This window comes from Epinephelus moara, chromosome 14 (genome assembly GCF_006386435.1).
Source record: "Epinephelus moara isolate mb chromosome 14, YSFRI_EMoa_1.0, whole genome shotgun sequence".
NCBI lineage: Eukaryota > Metazoa > Chordata > Actinopteri > Perciformes > Serranidae > Epinephelus > Epinephelus moara.
Genome location: NC_065519.1, coordinates 4772284 through 4791899, shown reverse-complemented (window position 1 = coordinate 4791899; position 19616 = coordinate 4772284). Strand labels below are relative to the sequence as shown.

The window sequence follows — 19616 nt, the reverse complement described above, 5'->3', positions numbered from 1 at the left end:
TGACGGCGTTTTCTGCGAGCACGGCTGAGCCATTTTGTACCGCTACACGTGTTTCTAGTGGGACTATGTTTACAAGCACAAGAGTTCAGCGAGCCACCGAAGGACCGCCCTGTAGATTTACTATTGGTTCTGCAACGTAGGGAGTTTTTTAAATTCTGAAATTGTATCCGCCCATCTAAACACAAAATCAGGGAGAAAGTCATCAGTCTTTAGTTAAGCAAACCGTCTAAAGACTGACTTGTGAGTCTAGCTTAGCATTAGCCTCTAGGTTCTGTTAGCCTCTAGTTTCTGTTAGCTTAGAGTTAGCATCTGGCTTTGTATCATCTAAAATGAATTACATATTCAGAGTTCAGTACGGAGGTACACAGTAATTAGAAAACATTTACATGACAATCTTTTTACTTTTTTAAATAACTGAAAAACATTGAAATGTATATTTAGTTGAATGAAATTACTTCTGAATTGAGCCAGTTTATTATGATGGATTATTGTAATTACCAGAAGGATAAAAAATCTTTATTTAAACTGTTGTCTCCACAGTTATGAACCAGAGCTGTTTCCAGGCCTCATCTACCGAATGGTGAAGCCTCGCATCGTACTGCTAATCTTTGTGTCGGGGAAAGTGGTTCTGACCGGTAATGAAACTCAAATGTCTTAATGTGAAGTGACAGCAGAGAAGGGTTTGATTCAGACTCTGCATTTAAATCTGCGTCTCCAACTTTATTTAATTCACCTACAATAAACAGTTGAGGGTATTTTAAAGTATAATTGTCACAAATTATCTGATAATTATCATAACATTATACATAATGTCAAGATCTTTGACCCTTAATTTTGAGATATGTTGTGTCTCTTTTAATGTTGCCATAGAAACTGATGTTTCAGGTTGTGTTGTGTGGGTCAGATAGAAAGAAGTGCACAGAGTTCGAGCTAAATGCTAATCACAGTAGTTAAACAGGGTTTTCTCATAATTCTGAGATACAAATCTCTTACGTTTTTCCAAATTACAAGATGCAAATCTCATAATAATGGGATCTTTTTCATAACTAGGTAATGAGTCCTTTATTAAAAATAGATCTTGTCATTATGAGATTATTTCTTATAATTATAAAATAATTCTTCATCATGATTGGTTAGGTCTACTTCTTTAGTAAATTCAGTCCATTTAAAACATTAAGTTGTAATAATTCTATAGTCATGTGTTAAATTCCAGGAGCTAAAGAACGGGCTGAGATCTACGAAGCGTTTGAGAACATTTATCCAATCCTGAGAGGCTTCAGGAAACAGTGAGGCCGACCTCTGATGTCACTTCCTGTTTATGTGTAAATAGATGATATAAATATTTACTGTAAATCAGTTTTATTTTGTGTTGTGGATGGAAAATGAATCCGCTGTTTGTTTTAGAGTCTCTGTTGACTGTGTCGCCATCCTGAAAGAAAATAAATGATCATTTGTCAGATCTTTGCACAGAAAACTTATTTAAAACAAAGGCTGTGATTTTGTTTTTAAATAAAATGTTTAATTGTCTTTCTCTGAATCAGACCTGGATATTTTCAGCGCTATTTTTTATTAATAATTTTGATCTGAAATCATTTCAGACTAGAATCTAAAAATGTTGATATACTTTATTTGACTCAAAAATTCCAAGTTTAGCTGACTTATTTCACAGTGTCTTAGGGTTTTGTGTCAAACTTTTGATTTATTGTCATTCTACTATTATTAGTAGTAGTAGTTATTTATTTATTTTGTGTCATTACCAACTTTTCTTGTTTCTTTGTTTTGTGTTTGGATGAAATGGGCTTCCACAGTGTTGACAGCACGAGTCTTGAATGATCAGTAGATGAATGTAACCATGTACATTTACTCAAGTTTTGTACTTAAATACAATTTTGAGGTACTTTCACTTATGTATTGCACTTTTATACAACTATACAACTTTACTTATCATTCACTAAATCTCAGAGTTAAATTTGTAGTTTTTGCTGCGCTGCATTTATCTGATAGCTTTAGCTACTTTACAGATTCATATTATTAATATAATAAATGGTGATATTATTATAGATGAATCTACCTAGCAGTATAAAGTAATTAAAATGAGCTCCTGCAACATTAAAGTAATGAACACATGCATGCATTAGTAATTACAATATAATATATATTATTTAGCATGAGTGCTTGTACTTTTGGTACTAAGTATAATTTGATGTTGATACTTTTTTACTTTTACTAAAGAAAAAGTTTGAATGCAGGACTTTATCTTGTGCCAAAATATTTCTACACTGTGATATTACTGCAGTAACATATCTGAATGTTTGCTTTTCATTTTAAAGGTTTAATTTTTCAGTTCCTCTTTTGATTGAAGCTGCGGTGTTCCCTCGACTCCGCCCACAACGCTTACGTCATATCATAAACAAACCCGTCACGTTTTCAGAGAAACCGGAAGTGGCGGACTCATCGTTCGCTCATCATAACAAAAACATCTGTGTCAGCTTGTTGTCGCGTCTCCTGAACGTTTAACAAATATGACAGCGACATCACGGACAATATAACAAGCAGACGACCAACATGGAGACGTAGAGCGCGCGGAGTCCAGCAGCTAGCTTGTTCTAGCTTTATAGATTAGCGTTAGCTTAGCTGGTTAGCTTCGTTAGCTCCTAGCTCTGTCTCCATGGCGTCCTCAGCGGGGCTCCCACCGCTCGGCCCGGACCGTGCTGCCTCATCCTCCGGCCCTCACTCCGGTGGGAGGCCGCCTCACCGCCCCCATCACCCCCATCCGGCTCACTCCACCCCGGGCTGTGTGATGGTGGAGTCGGTGGACGACGCGGAGGGTCTGTACGTAGCGGTGGAGCGGTGCCCCCTGTGCAGCACCTCCCGCCGCAGGCTGACCTGTGCCCGGTGCGTCCAGGCCGGGGACTTCGTGTACTTCGACGGGAGGAACACTGAGAGGTAAAACACAGTATCTGGGGGTAAAGTCTTCCAGGTTTTAGCCTGTGCTCCACTGTCCCATCGGTACCAGTGCCGAACCCCATAGCCAGATTCGCAAAGTTTACAGTGCAGCTATTTTTTCTGCAAAATCAGACAACATACCAGGTTATATGTATAGTTAGTGTAAAATTATGGCACTTCTGTAGAGTTCGGCATTAATATAAGTACTCAAATCGACATTAATACAACAAATCTTAAATGTTTCATTAGTTATTTTCGTCTCTAGCGCAGTTGTTTAGGCGGGAGGAACAAAGTGAAACGACAGGTGTACCAGTCACAAAGATCACCATTTTGCTGAAACAAATGCTCTTTAGTATAGTACATGTATGCCGAATTGAAAAGTGGAACATTTTACTGTAAAAAATAAAAACTTCCTGCTTTATATCTGTGTTTTCAGATATGAAGTTCACGTCAAGTTGTCATTTTGTGTTTTTTGTATACATGGGTTTCCTCATGCGAACGTCAGATTCAGTTTGACATCTTAAGTTTAATCTTGATATCTTGTGTTTGAAAACTGAATAAGGCTTTTTCATATTAGGTAAATATCAATTTGGACTAGTTAGCATTAGCAGCTAGCAGTAGCAGTTTGAGGCCAGTTTTAGCAGCTAGCTCTTTGGGATCTGGTTGAGTCTAAGTTGTTGGTTTGGTTCCATCAGCTTTATCAGACTTTAATATGTGTTGTCTCTCCATTGCAGACTCTATGAAAAACTAGGTGTCATACTAGCTCAGTAAAATGTGCTGCTACAGTTGCACAACATGTGAAAACCTAAAATAACTTGTCCTCAGAGCAGTAATGTGAGAGGTCAGGTTGCCAAACTGGGCTCTGGGGACCATCAGGCGTCTCTGCCATGCTCCCAGGGGACAACAACAATAACTTTTAACATCTTCTCAGATACTCTGTAAAGTTTTAATGGAAATTAGATCAGTTCCTGAATGTGACTGTTTTGTATGTTGTCTGCAGATACATTGAAAAGTTGGAGCGGCTGAAGAAGCTGAAGGAGGAAAAGGAGCAGCTGCAACAGAAGTAAACAAACAGTTATTAACATTTAACATACATGTGTGTTACAGTTAAGTCAAACTGATCAGATGGCTTTGTCAGTACCTTTACAATTCTATAGGTATTAAAGATAATATGTTATTGATGTGAACAGTGTTACAGCCTCACATGTCTGCAGCTGAACAAAGATAAAAGGCTGTTCTCTCCTCACAGAGTCATCCAGGACATGAGCAGGAAGCTGCAGGCTGATGAGATGGTGAGTTCAGTTACTTTATTCCTCCACATGATACCAGCCTCAGACTGGACTGTAGCCTCCCCCATTTCCCCAGTTGGTGGTCAAAGGTTTCAGTGTTTTTAGCACTAATGAGAGTTAAACAGTCTCTTTATTTTGTCTTCACATCTGAGTTACTGTTCAAAAGTCTAGGACCTTTGAACTCTATGGAAGCAGAGAAACAAAGCAACCATGAATTTTTAATTTCAGTATTTTACTTAAGCCATCTATCTGGATTTGTCTGGTTTGAATTTTAAATATATTATCATCTAAAGTTTTGTCTCTTTTTCAGGGTTAGAAATTCAGAAAGGAAATTCAAGTTAGAACAGATCCATAGGGAACTTTAATTTGTGATTTTTTTTCAAAATTCATCTTTTCAGAATTGCTTTTAATGTGTGAATGATGTCGTTTATATTTTTGCTGTATTCTATTTTATGATCTTTTTTAACTAATGTTGAGTGTCTCTGAGTACCATGGAAAGCGCTCCACAAATAAAATGTATTATTATTTTTTATTTTTTTACTTGAATTTGTAGATCTGAGACTGAATTTTAGCATCTTAAACAAAGTTAGATTTTTTTTTTTTTAGAATATTGTAAATTCGAATTTTCTCTCTGAATTAAAATGAAAGTTTTTGATATTTAACAATTTGGAAAATTCAAAAAGGAAATTTCAACCATCAACATTTAGATGTTTTAAGGTAAATTAATTAAGTTTTATAAATCCAGTGATATTTAAATACATCTCACAGTTAGTTATTCAGTTTCTAATACATTTGTAAAATTGTTATGGCCTTTGTTTGCTTCTATAGACGTCTAATATGAAGCTGTCACAGTTCCTTTCAGTTCTTAAATAAATTGTGGATCTGTAGAGGTCAATGAATTCGAGTTATCTCAAAGTGTGAAGAGTGTGATTCCTTGTATTGAAAACCTTTGAATTCATTAATGTCTGAAGATGAAGGATTGCACTGAGTAGACAGTGTATTAAAAAGATTGTTGTTGAGATGTTTCAATGTTTTTTAATTATGGTCATTTACATTTCTTCACTCAGTAAATGTTTGTTTAAGGATGATGGTAGTGTGTTAGATCAAACTGAAGTCAGACTGATTCAGATACCTGTTTGACTAATGAAGCATGATGAAGTGAAAACTGATGAGCTGCTGCTTCCTCTCAGAAATGGAAGATCATGTCGTGTAAGATGAAGATCGAGCAGCTGAAGGAGGCGGTCGCCGGGGGCAACGAAGAGGTGAAGAGCGGTGAGTCTGTCTGCAGAGTTTCCAACTTTCTGTTTGTCCTCAGTCTGGCACACATTTACTTTATATTATTATTATTATTATTATTGTTCCTCCACAGCGTCACATGTCCTTTTGTTTGAATGAAAATTCTGTAGCTGTTATTATTACCGTAGATCCACAGAGGTTTAAGAGTTTAGGAGTTGGAGTGGTTTACTTCTTCTGGATCGTATCCAGCAGAGTTTGATGTGCTTTTACTGAACTGAACTTTACATGAAAAGCAACACTTTTCTGTGTGAAGCTGGGTTTTGTATTTTTTGGCTAAAAAAAAATACCCGAAAAGATGAATTGATGCCAAGTTTATTTCAACCTCCGTTCTCCTCCTCCTCCTCGTCCTTCTACAGATAAAGACCTCCTCCTGCGCTCTCAGGAGGAGAGCCAGCGGCTGCAGCGTCGGGCTGGCCGTCACCAGGAGAAACGGGATAAGATCGAGCGTCACAACCGTCGTCTGGGAGATCTGCTGGAGAGACGCAGCCGGGAGCTGCAGAGCCGACTGAGCCAGCTGGCGGCTCTGAGACGAGAACACATCCTGGAGCTCACCACGCACATCTTCCCCACACAGGAGGAGAAGCAGGGCAGCAGGTGAGATCACACACACCTCACAGGGAGAGTCTCCACCTGTGTGTTCACAGTGAAGGGGAAGGCGGTTAAAAGACCCAGACACACCAAACCAACATCAGAGAACTAATGGTGGTGAATGCCCACTGTTGCAAAGACTACAGCCAATGGCCACTTAGCACGTATGTTCTGCGCCAGCGTGGGAGGAAATAACTCCACAGCAGCAGGTGCCGCTGGTCTGTATTTATCATTCATAAAGGAAAACAGGAAGACGGACAGCATGGATTTAAGATGCTAGTTAGCCAGTTAGCACATTAACTACACAACCTCATGTTGAAAGAACAAATGATATTTACAGTGTGCTAGCGAACAATAATTTAAACAACTACAAACTGTTTCTGCTGAAGAGCTCAGTGGCAAAAAGAATCTGACCTCATAGAACAAATTTGTTTCAAACTCACTCGCTTTTGACTTCAGTCATTTCTTTACTTTCCACAATCCATTTCTTTTTTTGTTCACTGAGCTGAACTGTCAATCAGAGTGATTTCATTTGCCGACGGGCTCCACACTTCAGATCCATCATGCTGAATCAGCAGAAAAAAAGCTGACTAGCGCCGACGAGGGCCAACAGTGCAGGACACACCAAACAGAGGAGGGCTGCAGACACTCACCAACAGCTCCACACACATCTCTCCCATTGCACCGAAGAAGAAGCAACACTGACAACCAAGTTGCCTTACAGCCCCTCTTTCTGTCTTTCTCTTGTTTTGTGTCCGATTCTCACGCGCAGTCTGAAGCCCCGTTTCCACCGAACACTTTCGGTATGGCACCTTTGGAACCAGCAGTAACCCTTCAGACATGGTATCTAGACCCTCGGTCTGTTCAGACAGTCCTCTTAAATGTGGGCGGGGTTGTTGTCACTCACTCCTCCGTCCAGCTCTTGCTGTATTTCCTCATCAGCGGTGACACAGATGGAAGTCTGCACCTGGTTTATCGTCCACAGAAAGAGGCTGCACGCCCACATTTTCAGAACAAAATAGAACAGGCTGCAGTGAGAGTCTCTCTCCATGGGATATTTAAAAATAGCAGCTTTGTGCATTTAGTCCTTCTCAGGCAAGCTCAGGGGTTTAGTGTTGCTGTAGCCCACAGGAAGTGAGGATTAGAATATATGACCTTCACATAATCCGCTCCAAATTAATCTATATTTTTAAAGTCATTACTAAAAGTGTCTGTTATATAAAACTAAAGTGATGGTCAAAGTTGTCACAGTGAAATTTAAGGTGTGCTGATGGATTCACATCATCAACTCATACATCAAGTAACATTACAAGTTAACGTTCCACCTTAAAAGTTGCCGGCAGTCGGCCCAGTGAATTAATTTTCTCAGTCTACAGCTGCTGAGAGGCAGCAAAACATCCTTTGTTAACCTGTCCTCTGCCCCTGTGTGTGTCACTCAGAGACCCCGCAGATGTGGTGGCAGAGTGTGATCCTGCGCTGACCTCCAGCACAGTGAGCGAGCTGGCTGAAGCCCGGAGGACCACCTATCTGTCGGGGCGCTGGATCTGGGACGACCAGAATGGAGAGACCAGCATCAGCATCACGGGGCCTCCTGTCACCCTGCCCAGCAACGGGGACTGCTCTGCCTACTACAGCTGGGTGGAGGAGAAGAGCACCAATCAGGGCCCAGGTGAGGAGGGAGGGGGCGGAGCTTCAGACTGAGTGTTCTGATGAGAGCTGCAACAATTAGTTCATTAATCCATGAGTCTAAAAAAATAATTGTTAAAGTTGTTTATTGAGCAACACAGATTAATAAAGGCCTCATGTTTGTCTATCCTCTGTCATATGACCTTTGACCTCCTGTCCTCTGTCTTGTCTGTCTGCAGAGTTGGACCACATCAACCCGGCCCACACCATCAGCGCTGCTCTCTGCTACGCCACACAGCTCGTCACCATCCTGTCTCACATCCTGGACGTCAACCTGCCCAAGAAGCTCTGCAACAGGTGAGACAGGAAACACCTGCTGCTGCCTTTACTTAACACATCTCAGCGTTAGGAAAACAGAGCGTCAGGTTCTTTCACATGTCTGATTTCATGTTTGTGAACCTGTTTGTTCCTCAGTGAGTTCTGTGGAGAGAATCTGAGCAGATATCGCTTCACCAGAGCTCTGAGCAAACTCAACACCAACATCCTCCACCTCTGCTTCTCTCAGGTCAGACACTGAGATACTCTGAGACAACTTTAACTTTGATTGTTGATAATGTAGCTGTGAATATGTACTTTTACTGAGAAATAAGAGATGAAATGAGGTCCTTAAAATGTGTCTTCTGTGTGTGTTTAGCATGTAGACAGTGAGAAGCTCCACCCTCATCACACTCTGAGGAACATCATGTTTCTGGTTTCCCCCGACAACGACAACCTGGGCAGGTGAGATACTCCTGTCTGTCTGTCTGCAGCATTTGTTAAAGTCTTAAAATCAGTTTCAGAAATCTAAAGCAGTTAGAAGTGTCAGCCACATGTTCATTTGGACGGAAGCTCTGATTTTGGAAGCATTTTTTTATCTGACTGGTGTCTGGGTTGTATTTGATCTGGTCTGGTCTGGTCTGGTCCAGGACGGGTCCATTCGAGGTGAGCGCTGACCTGGAGGAGTCGATGGAGTTTGTGGAGCCGGAGGCGGCTGGGCCGGCGGAGGAGAGCGGAGACGAGGCGGTGACCGACGAAGAGACGGACCTGGGGACGGACTGGGAGACGGTGCCCAGTCCACGATTCTGTGACATCCCATCACAGGTAGGAACACCTAAATCACCAGCACCTCCTCATAAAACACGTCAGGACCAGGGTCCTCATAAATCCTATCAGGACCAGAGTCCTCATAAATGACGTCATTGCCGGGCTCCTCGTAAAACATACCAGCCCCAGGGTCCTGATGAAACACATCAGCCCTATAGTCCTCATAAATCCTATCAGCACCATGGTCCTCAAAATGTATTAGTACCTGAGTTCTCATAAAACACATCAGGACCAGAGCCCTTATAAATCATGTCATCACGCGGGTCCTCTTAAAACACATCAAGCCCAAGGTCCTCATAAATCGCATCAGCACCAGGATTCCGATAAAACACATCAACACCAGAGTCCTTTTTAAACGTGTCAGCACCAGTGTCCTCATAAAAAAAAATGCACAAGTCCTCTTGAAACACACCAGGACCAGAGTCCTCATAAAACACATTAGTACCAGAGTCCCCATAAAACACACCAGGACCAGAGTCCCCATAAAACACACCAGGACCAGAGTCCCCATAAAACACATTAGTACCAGAGTCCCCATAAAACACACCAGGACCAGAGTCCTCATAAAACACATTAGTACCAGAGTCCCCATAAAACACACCAGGACCAGAGTCCTCATAAAACACATTAGTACCAGAGTCCTCATAAAACACACCAGGACCAGAGTCCTCATAAAACACATTAGTACCAGAGTCCTCATAAAACACACCAGGACCAGAGTCCTCTTGAAACACTTATGTATTTTAATAAAATGCGAGGGAATGAAAAAGATTTTAAAAATTCTTCTTCTCTTCCTCCTCCTGCTTCCCCCCACCTCCTCCTCTTCCTCCAGTCCATGGATCTTTCCCAGAGTGCATTGCAGGTCTCTCAGCCCTCTGCTAACACAGGAGGGATGATCTCGTCTGCTGCTGCCTCCGTCACCTCCTGGTTCAGAGCGTACACTGGCCAGCGCTGATCAGACCCGACAGAACCAGTCTGGACTTGGCTGGTCAGATGTGGACTCCTGGAGGTCTCAGACTTTGGACTGGACTGGGGTCAGAGGTCAGAGGTCAGGCTGGCAGGTCTCCTTTAAACTAAACCGCTGCTCTGAATCTTTAAATTAATCTTTATGTAGCGATCAAACAGAGAAGTCAAATGTTTTCTTTGTATTTCTGCACACCAGCATCCATCTGATCATCAGGAGTCTGAAACTGTCCACTGACACTGAACAAATAAAGATAAATGGTTCAAAAACATCTGTTCAGATCAGATTTAGTGTCAGACGATAAAATGTTAACGTTGACCTGTAACAGGTAAACCAGAGTCTGACCATGTGAGACTGTTCTCTGATGAGGCTTCATCAGGTCGCTACATCATAGTGTGTTATTAACTATTGGTTATATTTTTATTATAGATGCTAATTAAGAGGTTAAACTGTTTACTCTTTGCTAAGGACAAATTATTTCACCTGTCGACCTGCCAGCCTGTCTGTCTCTCTTTCTGTCTGACTGTCTGTCGTCACCACAAAGGGAAAGTTTCTGCTTTTATCTTTTTAATTTTCTTTTTTGTTGGTTTTTATTCGTCTGTGTGACGACGAGAGCTGACAAACTGAACTCCTGAGTGCTGCCATGGTAACGGCAGTGCTAACAAACACTGGTTACCACGGTGATAACGGATCCCTGTTTACAAACCCGCAGACTGAATCGAAGGAGACGCCGCGTTCACACTGGACAACAAATCTGAAAGCAGAACTGAATCTGTTTTCAGTCCGCTTTAAAGGAAATGACTTTTCCTGTGTTGTTGTATTTTTTCTATATGGAGCATCGTGAGGATCAAAAACTGTCGCTTACGCTGAGAGGAGGAAACAGGTGATGATGGGACAGACGTTATCTGTAGAGGTACATCAGAACATGAACCAGACTGAAACACATCAGCTGACTTTAAATGTTTCCTTGAAGCATCATCAGACGAAGTGAAGCGTTGAGACGAGAACTCGTCGGTTCTTCTTCGTTGTTACTTCCTGTTAAAGGAACAAAGTGTGTTTTAAAGTTTCTCTGTGTGTTACCATGAAAAGATTTAAAATAAAATCCTGTTTTCTGGTTTTGGACGTCTACGCTTCTCAAGTCAAAGTTTTCTTTGANACCAGAGTCCTCATAAAACACACCAGGACCAGAGTCCTCATAAAAAACATTAGTACCAGAGTCCTCATAAAACACACCAGGACCAGAGTCCTCTTGAAACACTTATGTATTTTAATAAAATGCGAGGGAATGAAAAAGATTTTAAAAATTCTTCTTCTCTTCCTCCTCCTGCTTCCCCCCACCTCCTCCTCTTCCTCCAGTCCATGGATCTTTCCCAGAGTGCATTGCAGGTCTCTCAGCCCTCTGCTAACACAGGAGGGATGATCTCGTCTGCTGCTGCCTCCGTCACCTCCTGGTTCAGAGCGTACACTGGCCAGCGCTGATCAGACCCGACAGAACCAGTCTGGACTTGGCTGGTCAGATGTGGACTCCTGGAGGTCTCAGACTTTGGACTGGACTGGGGTCAGAGGTCAGAGGTCAGGCTGGCAGGTCTCCTTTAAACTAAACCGCTGCTCTGAATCTTTAAATTAATCTTTATGTAGCGATCAAACAGAGAAGTCAAATGTTTTCTTTGTATTTCTGCACACCAGCATCCATCTGATCATCAGGAGTCTGAAACTGTCCACTGACACTGAACAAATAAAGATAAATGGTTCAAAAACATCTGTTCAGATCAGATTTAGTGTCAGACGATAAAATGTTAACGTTGACCTGTAACAGGTAAACCAGAGTCTGACCATGTGAGACTGTTCTCTGATGAGGCTTCATCAGGTCGCTACATCATAGTGTGTTATTAACTATTGGTTATATTTTTATTATAGATGCTAATTAAGAGGTTAAACTGTTTACTCTTTGCTAAGGACAAATTATTTCACCTGTCGACCTGCCAGCCTGTCTGTCTCTCTTTCTGTCTGACTGTCTGTCGTCACCACAAAGGGAAAGTTTCTGCTTTTATCTTTTTAATTTTCTTTTTTGTTGGTTTTTATTCGTCTGTGTGACGACGAGAGCTGACAAACTGAACTCCTGAGTGCTGCCATGGTAACGGCAGTGCTAACAAACACTGGTTACCACAGTGATAACGGATCCCTGTTTACAAACCCGCAGACTGAATCGAAGGAGACGCCGCGTTCACACTGGACAACAAATCTGAAAGCAGAACTGAATCTGTTTTCAGTCCGCTTTAAAGGAAATGACTTTTTCTGTGTTGTTGTATTTTTTCTATATGGAGCATCGTGAGGATCAAAAACTGTCGCTTACGCTGAGAGGAGGAAACAGGTGATGATGGGACAGACGTTATCTGTAGAGGTACATCAGAACATGAACCAGACTGAAACACATCAGCTGACTTTAAATGTTTCCTTGAAGCAACATCAGACGAAGTGAAGCGTTGAGACGAGAACTCGTCGGTTCTTCTTCGTTGTTACTTCCTGTTAAAGGAACAAAGTGTGTTTTAAAGTTTCTCTGTGTGTTACCATGAAAAGATTTAAAATAAAATCCTGTTTTCTGGTTTTGGACGTCTACGCTTCTCAAGTCAAAGTTTTCTTTGAGACATTTTTACTTAACAGAGTGGTGCAGGAATGAGTCCTAAAATCCAGAGGTGAGTTAGCATGTTAGCACTTCCTGTTCCCTCGTCTTGATATCAGTAGGTTTGCGAATGTGTTTTTGGTCATGTGCCTGAAATAAGGTCAGTGGTCAACACAAGCTGAAGAGACTATGATATGATATGATATGATATGATATAAAAAAATATGTCAGTAAATACCCCACTTACAAATTTTGAAGCTTTTATGTGTCTTAAAAAAGGCAGTTGCTAACAAGTGGCTAAATGAAACTACAGAACATCACATCAAACAAGGCTTTACGACCTCGTGGTGGTGGCAAAGTTGAAGTCATGTGATCGTGATGTAGTTCGTTTATGTCTTAACATAAGCGTTTTACTTCTGGTGTTTGCATTTAGGCTTCAAAAATCATAAAAGTGGTGTTAATTTGTGAAGATTATCTTACAAAAAGTGTAAGTATTATAAATGTTTGTTTGCCACAGATCTTGTTTCCTGCAATAATCCCAAATCAATGGAAAAATCCCACAGGCTTTTTTGACGAGGGAACCAAGGTGATGCTGATGTCTGGATCGACCTACAAAAAAACCTGTCATTAAGTCCTGTGAGGTGGTGAAACACAACTCAACATAATGCTCACTTACTTTGTTAATGTCCCAGAGCTTTTGACTGTCTCGCAGCCTTTTTGAGCAAATAGTTTCACGCACAAACTTTCCTGGAGATTTTCACCATGTGTTTTTATAGCGATCATGCAGCTGACTGTAATTTGTTGCATAGTTTTTTCTTTGTTTGTTTAAGATGTATTTTGGGGCATTTTAGCCTTTAATTGAGAGGACAGTCAAGCGTGAAGGAGAGAGAGAGAGAGAGAGAGAGAGAGAGAGAGAGAGATGCAGCAAAGGGCCACAGGCTGGAGTCAAGCCCAGGCTGCTGCAGCAACAGCCTTGTACATGGGGCGCCTGCTCTACCCACTAAGCCACTGATGCTCCATTTGTTGCATAGTTTTTTTTAATTTATGCATCGTCGTCTTCTTGCTCTATGATTGGTCACCAGCAGCGTCCGTCAGTACAGATTAGCCGTGGATGGACAGAATCACACTCACCACTCATAGATGCAAAAAGTATTTCAGTGTTTTGCCATTATTACGAAAAAGATAATATTCTCACAAAGCTGTTTAATAATGAAAATTAATACTCCTGTTTACACGCAGCCCTACATGTCATTTATCATGTCAAAATATAGATCAGTGGAACAGCTGGAGATGTTTGTCATTCTGCTTCTTTGCATCAAAACAGGATTTTTTCCTACCAGTGGCGGACTTGTTGGACCGTTTGAACACAGCCTCCCTCTTATATCCTTCAACCGCTTTCTTAAAAAGGTCGATGTTGTGATATTTGTGCATCTCCAAGTCTTCCATGATGTTTAAAAGTCGGTGTGTTTCTCCTTCTGATCTGGGTTTTTCTGTTGGACATCCATCTCTGTCACAGTCGGTTTGTGTGCAACGTATCCATGACAACACACAGAGCCAACCGTAAACAGACGAGGTTGTGTGTCACAAAATGTAGTAAAAAACACAACTGAGATTCATGTTCTGAATGTGCTGTATGCATGTCCAAGTGATGCTACTAAATCAGAATTATATCAACATATCCCACGTCTTAATCAGAAAATGCCTAATTTGGAAAAAGGTCTAATTCAGAATATCCAAACAAAATGTTCTGTGTACATGACCCCCATCAAATTTGTAATATCGTCATATTTGGGGAATATTAGTGTGCATGATTTAGTTCAAAGTTTACACTACAATCAACAATATTCACTGTTTATAAGTTCTAAATCTGTGCAGAGACGATAAAGTTACACAGCTGCAGAAGTACGAGAACCGATGTTTAAATAATTCACTTTAAATACTAGAATATTGTTTACAGCACAGCTACTAAAATAAAAGGTATAATTATAGAAGGAAATCTGAATAATCATGAAATTATATATTTAAACACGAAATTATATATAAAACTAAACAGTGAAAGTGACAGAGTGAATGGACACATGTTCAGACAACGGTATCAATGAATCATCCTAAAATGCACTTAATACGCCTGCAGCGTCAAAACAAAGGTGTGTAAAGTGTGTGTGTGAGTCATAATCCAAATACAGTGTAATATCTAAGTGGTGCACGTGAGTGTGCACGTGACAGTTTAGTGCACAGATCCTCTAAACTGTGAAGTCTTTGAGCTGCAGATTAGGGTGTTAGTAATGATTGGTATGCAGCGCTGCGGAGAAACTGATCCCACCGGAGAAATAATCAAACCTGCAAATGTGAGAGAGAAGAAGAAGAAACAGGAAGAGACAAACTCTTACAACAGAAAGATTGATGGCACTTTAGCTGATATTTGATTTGTGAATGTAAATGCTGAGTCTGACGTTTGGTTTGATTTTATCACCAGTCTGTCTGTATCAGTGAATCTGTGACCAGAATCAGTTTGAGCTCGTTACAGACTGAGGAGTGAATTCACAAAAGGACTGCGTGTCTCTTGTTGCTGATAAATCTGCACAGATAAGACAAACAGAAACGCATTAATTCTCAAAGCACCACAAAGGTTAAAATGCACCTTTGCTATTTGCGTGAATTTATATCAGGTAATTCATTTGGTGCCAAGTTGGCCCCTTTCTACATAAATGACGCTCATTTAAAAAACAGTCCAACTCACAAAGACATGCTGTTACAGTTATTAGTGTCCTCGGAGAGTTGGTGGGAACTGAAGTGCACTGATGGACATACTGTAGGATAGCGCCTTGAGATGTAGCATCTCATTGTCAAGGGAGTTCTCTTGAGTTTATCTGTCATGTTAAATTTGTGCCTGATGTTTTTAGGAATGCCTCTGCACCTCGTCAGACAGGAGCTGCAGCTTTTCTTCATCTCTGTCTTTCTGTCTGCTGTGTTCTTGGCACAAAGGAGACATTCAGGCTGCTTTCACACCTGCCCTGTTTGGTTCGGTTCAGTCTAACTCAAGTTCGTTTGCCTCCTAAGTGCGGTTCGTTTGGGCAGGTGTGAACACAGCAGTCACACTCAGGTGTGCACCAAAACAACCAGACCGAGACCTTCTTGAAGAGGTGGGAAGAAGGGGTGGTGGATGGGTCCAACAAACACTGACTTTCACCCAGGAGAGCAGTGTTTGTGTCCCGTAAGATTCCAAAGCCAAACCCTGTTCTTTTTTCTAAATCTAACCACGTGCATTAGATGTTGGAGGAAAAGAAAAACAACAATTCCCGCTGTTGTATTGACATAATGCTTTTATTTTGAAAGAGACTGTATGTAAATGTTAAATTTCCAGAAGTGTATTTTGAAAACAGACAATGCATGTAACAGGCTGAACTTGGTCAGACACGGTGTCCCAGATCATCAACGACCAACGTACCTGGGGTACCTTGCATATCGTAGGTCCGAATGTGTTGTTCTGGAATTTTCAATAATGTCACATGATCTTCCTCAGCAGACGACTTTTCTTAGTTAAAGATGTTTAAATTTTCCTGAGAGCTTTGAGGACTTTTTGTTCATGTTGGCTCCATTTTAAACTTCATTACTTCAGTTGGAAACAGCATTTTTGTTTTCTCACTCAAGTTATTGAACTATGCAACTGGCCGACTTCACCTCCTGCAACCACGTCAGTTAGCCCGACTATCAAAGCTTGACTTTAAATGAAGAGAAACTAAACCAAACCTATAGAGTACATTGTTTTTAGAAAATTAATCTCGACTTGTCCACTAACTGGCCACGTCGTATGATCCAAGAAGTTCACTAAGAATAAACATCCATGCTGTGTATGGTAAATGAAGTTATAAACTGTCTGCTGTTTCTGTTTCTGACCTGAAGGAAGAAAACGTGTTTCTGTGAGTCGACTCATTCGACTGTGCTAAAGGGTTACACCAAGATTAGTGTGTGTGTGTGTGTGTGTGTGTGTGTATTTAAGCTGTTTGACTCTTGTTCAGCGACAGATTTTGGTTTCAGGATGAAGTCGGCTGGTCTGTTTCTGCTGCTGTTCTTCTGTTTGTCCCCAGTTGTTATTCAGGGACAGTCGGAGGTTTCTGTCCCCCAGGACGATGATGTCAGGATGGGGGGTGAGGATTTTAGGACAAGGGCTGACGTCCCACCAGAGCTTCCCGTCCTCTGGGACGAGCTGCGGGGTTTGAAGGAGCTAGTCCTGAGCCTGAAAGCAGTGGAGGTGGAGCAGCGTCAGGCCCTGCGGAGCATGGAGAGTCGGCTGAGAGACGGGGAGGTGGAGGCTGAGCAGCAGAAATACAGTCTGGACGAACTGGAGGAGACAGCGGTCCATCAGGGGGAGGAGCTGAGGAGGGCAGAGGCTGACAGGAAGCTGCTGATGGAGCAGAACTCAGACCTGAGGAGGAAGGTGGAGGAGCTGGAGGAGCAAAGCAAAGGTAGGTGATGGAGGGGGACATATGTTAAAAACTAAAGGGAAATGTTTACAAAAAATGTTGCATTTTCTGAAATGTTTTGGCGTTCCCTAAATTTTTGTTGTGTTCCCCAGAATGTTTCAATATTTCCTCAATGTTGTGTTCCTTAAAATTTTGTTGAATTTCCTAAAAATAATGCTTGCTTTTTTCCCCAAAATTTTATTGCGTTTCCGTTCGCTAAAATGCTGTTACATTTCCTAAAGGTTGTTCAATTTCCTAAAACATTGTTGTGTTCCCTAAAGTACATTTTTTACAATACTTTTGCGTTTCCTAAAATGTTGTTGCATTCCTTAAAATGTTGTTGCTTTCCCTAAATTTTTGCTGCTTTCCCCAAAATGTTTCAATATTTCCTAAAGTTGTTGCATTTCCTAAAATGCCGTTGCAATTTCTAACATGTCCATGTGTTCCCTAAAAGGTTTTTTGCATTCCCTAAAGATTTTGTTACTTTCCCGTTCCCTAAAATGTTGTAACATTTCCTAAAAGTTGTGGCATTTCCTAAAATGTTGTTTCCCAAGAATGTGTGCATTCCTTAAAATGTTGTGGTCCCATTTCCTGAAATGTAGCTGCGTTCCCAAAAATTTTTTTGCGTTCTCTAAAATGTTTTAACATTGCATATAGTGTTTGTTTCCTAAAATTTCTAAAATGTTGTGGCATTACCTAAAAATTGTGTTTCCTAAAATGTTGCTGTGTTAATTAAAATCCGTTTGTGTTTTCTAAATGATGACACAAACATGTTGATGTGTAGCAGGTGTAATGTTGACCTTGTTCACCGTCTTAGTTCAGCGTGATCTCATGCTAACATGAGTTAAGCGTTAGTAAACACAGAGTCCAGCTGAGGCTGATGTGAGTGTCATTAGTTCTGCTGGTGTTTGGTTGAATAAGTATCAGACACATTAAATGTTGACCTGACGATGGCGTTAGATGAAATATGAGAGATTCACCAACGTCATCACAGTCCATCCTCCAGCTGTTGAGACATGTCAGTTGTCATGTTTTTTTTGTTGTGTTTTGTTTTTCAGTTCGAGACGCTGAGTTTTCATCTGCAGTGTCTAAGCTTCAGTTCAGACTGAACAAAAGTGAGAGCTCATTGGACGAACTGCAGAAGAAAAACACAGGTGAGACAGAAAACTGATTTCTGCTCTTCAGCTCGAACCTTAACTACCTCATCTGGGATTTTTGTAACTGTTTACATATTCAACTTGCGCTTCAGCTGTTTACAGTCCACACACTTCAGCTGCAGCCAAATACTTAAACTCCAAGTGACAGTTCAGCTGCTTTCAGTTCTCACTAATATTTCCTTGCTGTCATGTCTCTGATGTTCACTAACACTTCAGCTGCTTTCAGCGCTTAACTTTGACACCAAAACATCAGATGCTTGTCACCTGTCAGGTGATCCTGTAATTATGAGTCCATACCAAAGTGTATGGACACTGGTGTGTGTTTCTGGTTGCCATGGTAACTCATTGCCACTGTCTTCACAGTTCTGGCAGCGGAGCTACCGTTCCTGCAGACAAGACTGAGGGCGACTGAGAGCACGGTGGAGCAGCTGAGGAGGAAGAGCGCAGGTCATCATCACTGTCATCAGATTTAACTGTCGTTATCAGAGTCTGTGAGCTGATGCTGACGTAAAAGAGAGAGTGTGTGACTGGTGCTCAGTAGCGCCCCCTGTGGCCTGTAGTGATGATTACAGGTCGATGTTAAAACGTCGGTCAGCATCGGATGATATGATGACAGGAGTGAAAACGTTTACACATAACTTCTGTCTATCTCAACATTTCAGTTTGAGTCCAACTCACAAAGTTAAAGACTGAAGCAGTTCACAGTTATTAACTTTTTTTTTTTTCTCCAGCAATCTGTTTATTGGTTTTTAACACCATACAAAGGAACATATAGAATACCGTAAAACTTCAAATAGTAGCCCGGACCATTATTTGCTAAAAAATACTGAACTCAACAGGCCAATATTTGGGACAGGCCTTTAATGCCTTTCACACAAAACCTTTGTTCAGCAAAGATTTGAAATACAATCATATTGTTGATCTAAACCTGTGTGAATATTACTGGTATAAAACTTAAGCTTCGAATATCAGTAATGAGCGATGTTACGGCATTTGTTTCAACGCACCCGAGGATAACACGACTTTATCCTGTTAAAACAATACTCATAACTTGGATTAATATTTATGAAGAACACTTTTGATTCTTTTGATCAGTGGACCCGTACAGACTAAAGAAATATAAATAACTTAGCAGGTAATTGAGGAAAAGACACCTAATCTAACTTTATGACAACTTCAGACGAAGGGAGTCACCAAACTTTTCCGTCATGCTGGTGAATCTAAATGACTAACAGTCTTCTCTGGTGCTCATGGTTTCAGTAAAATGAAATTAAATAAGCTAATGATGTGTAGCATCTCCATATTGACAAAAGTTTAAACATTTATACAGTATCTCACATAAGTGAGTACACCCCTCCCATTTTTGCAAATATTTCATTATATCTTTTCATGGGACAACACTATAGAAATGACACTTTGATATAACTTAGAGTAGTCAGTGTACAGCTTGTATAGTAGCATAGATTTACCTTCCTCTGAAAATTAGTCAAAACACAGCCATCGACATCTAAACAGCTGGCAACA

At 41.0% G+C, this 19616-nt stretch overlaps 2 protein-coding genes across 3 annotated transcripts in view; both read left to right on the top strand.

The window, feature by feature from the left end:
* The window catches only part of tbpl2 (TATA box binding protein like 2), a 6382-nt gene extending 4996 nt beyond the window's left edge, over positions 1-1386 (top strand). The window contains exons 6-7 of the mRNA XM_050061918.1: positions 541-635; positions 1214-1386. Coding sequence (XP_049917875.1) covers positions 541-635; positions 1214-1290 — 172 coding nt within the window. The 3' untranslated portion in view covers positions 1291-1386. The remainder of the gene's footprint in view (positions 1-540; positions 636-1213) is intronic.
* A 1036-nt stretch (positions 1387-2422) lies between these two features.
* On the top strand, positions 2423-12462 carry atg14 (autophagy related 14). Of its 2 annotated transcripts, none has more exons than XM_050061917.1 (11): positions 2423-2946; positions 3947-4009; positions 4196-4238; positions 5426-5507; positions 5888-6125; positions 7559-7788; positions 7985-8102; positions 8220-8310; positions 8440-8525; positions 8711-8885; positions 11209-12462. In XM_050061917.1, the coding sequence occupies exons 1-11, from the start codon at positions 2669-2671 to the stop codon at positions 11329-11331; spliced, it is 1527 nt and encodes a 508-aa protein (XP_049917874.1). In that variant the 5' UTR covers positions 2423-2668; the 3' UTR covers positions 11332-12462. The 2 variants fall into 2 exon arrangements, with proteins under 2 accessions (XP_049917874.1, XP_049917873.1); XM_050061916.1 differs by lacking the exon at positions 11209-12462 and adding an exon at positions 9721-10949 and having other exon boundaries at positions 2425-2946.
* The last annotated feature ends 7154 nt before the right edge of the window (positions 12463-19616 follow it).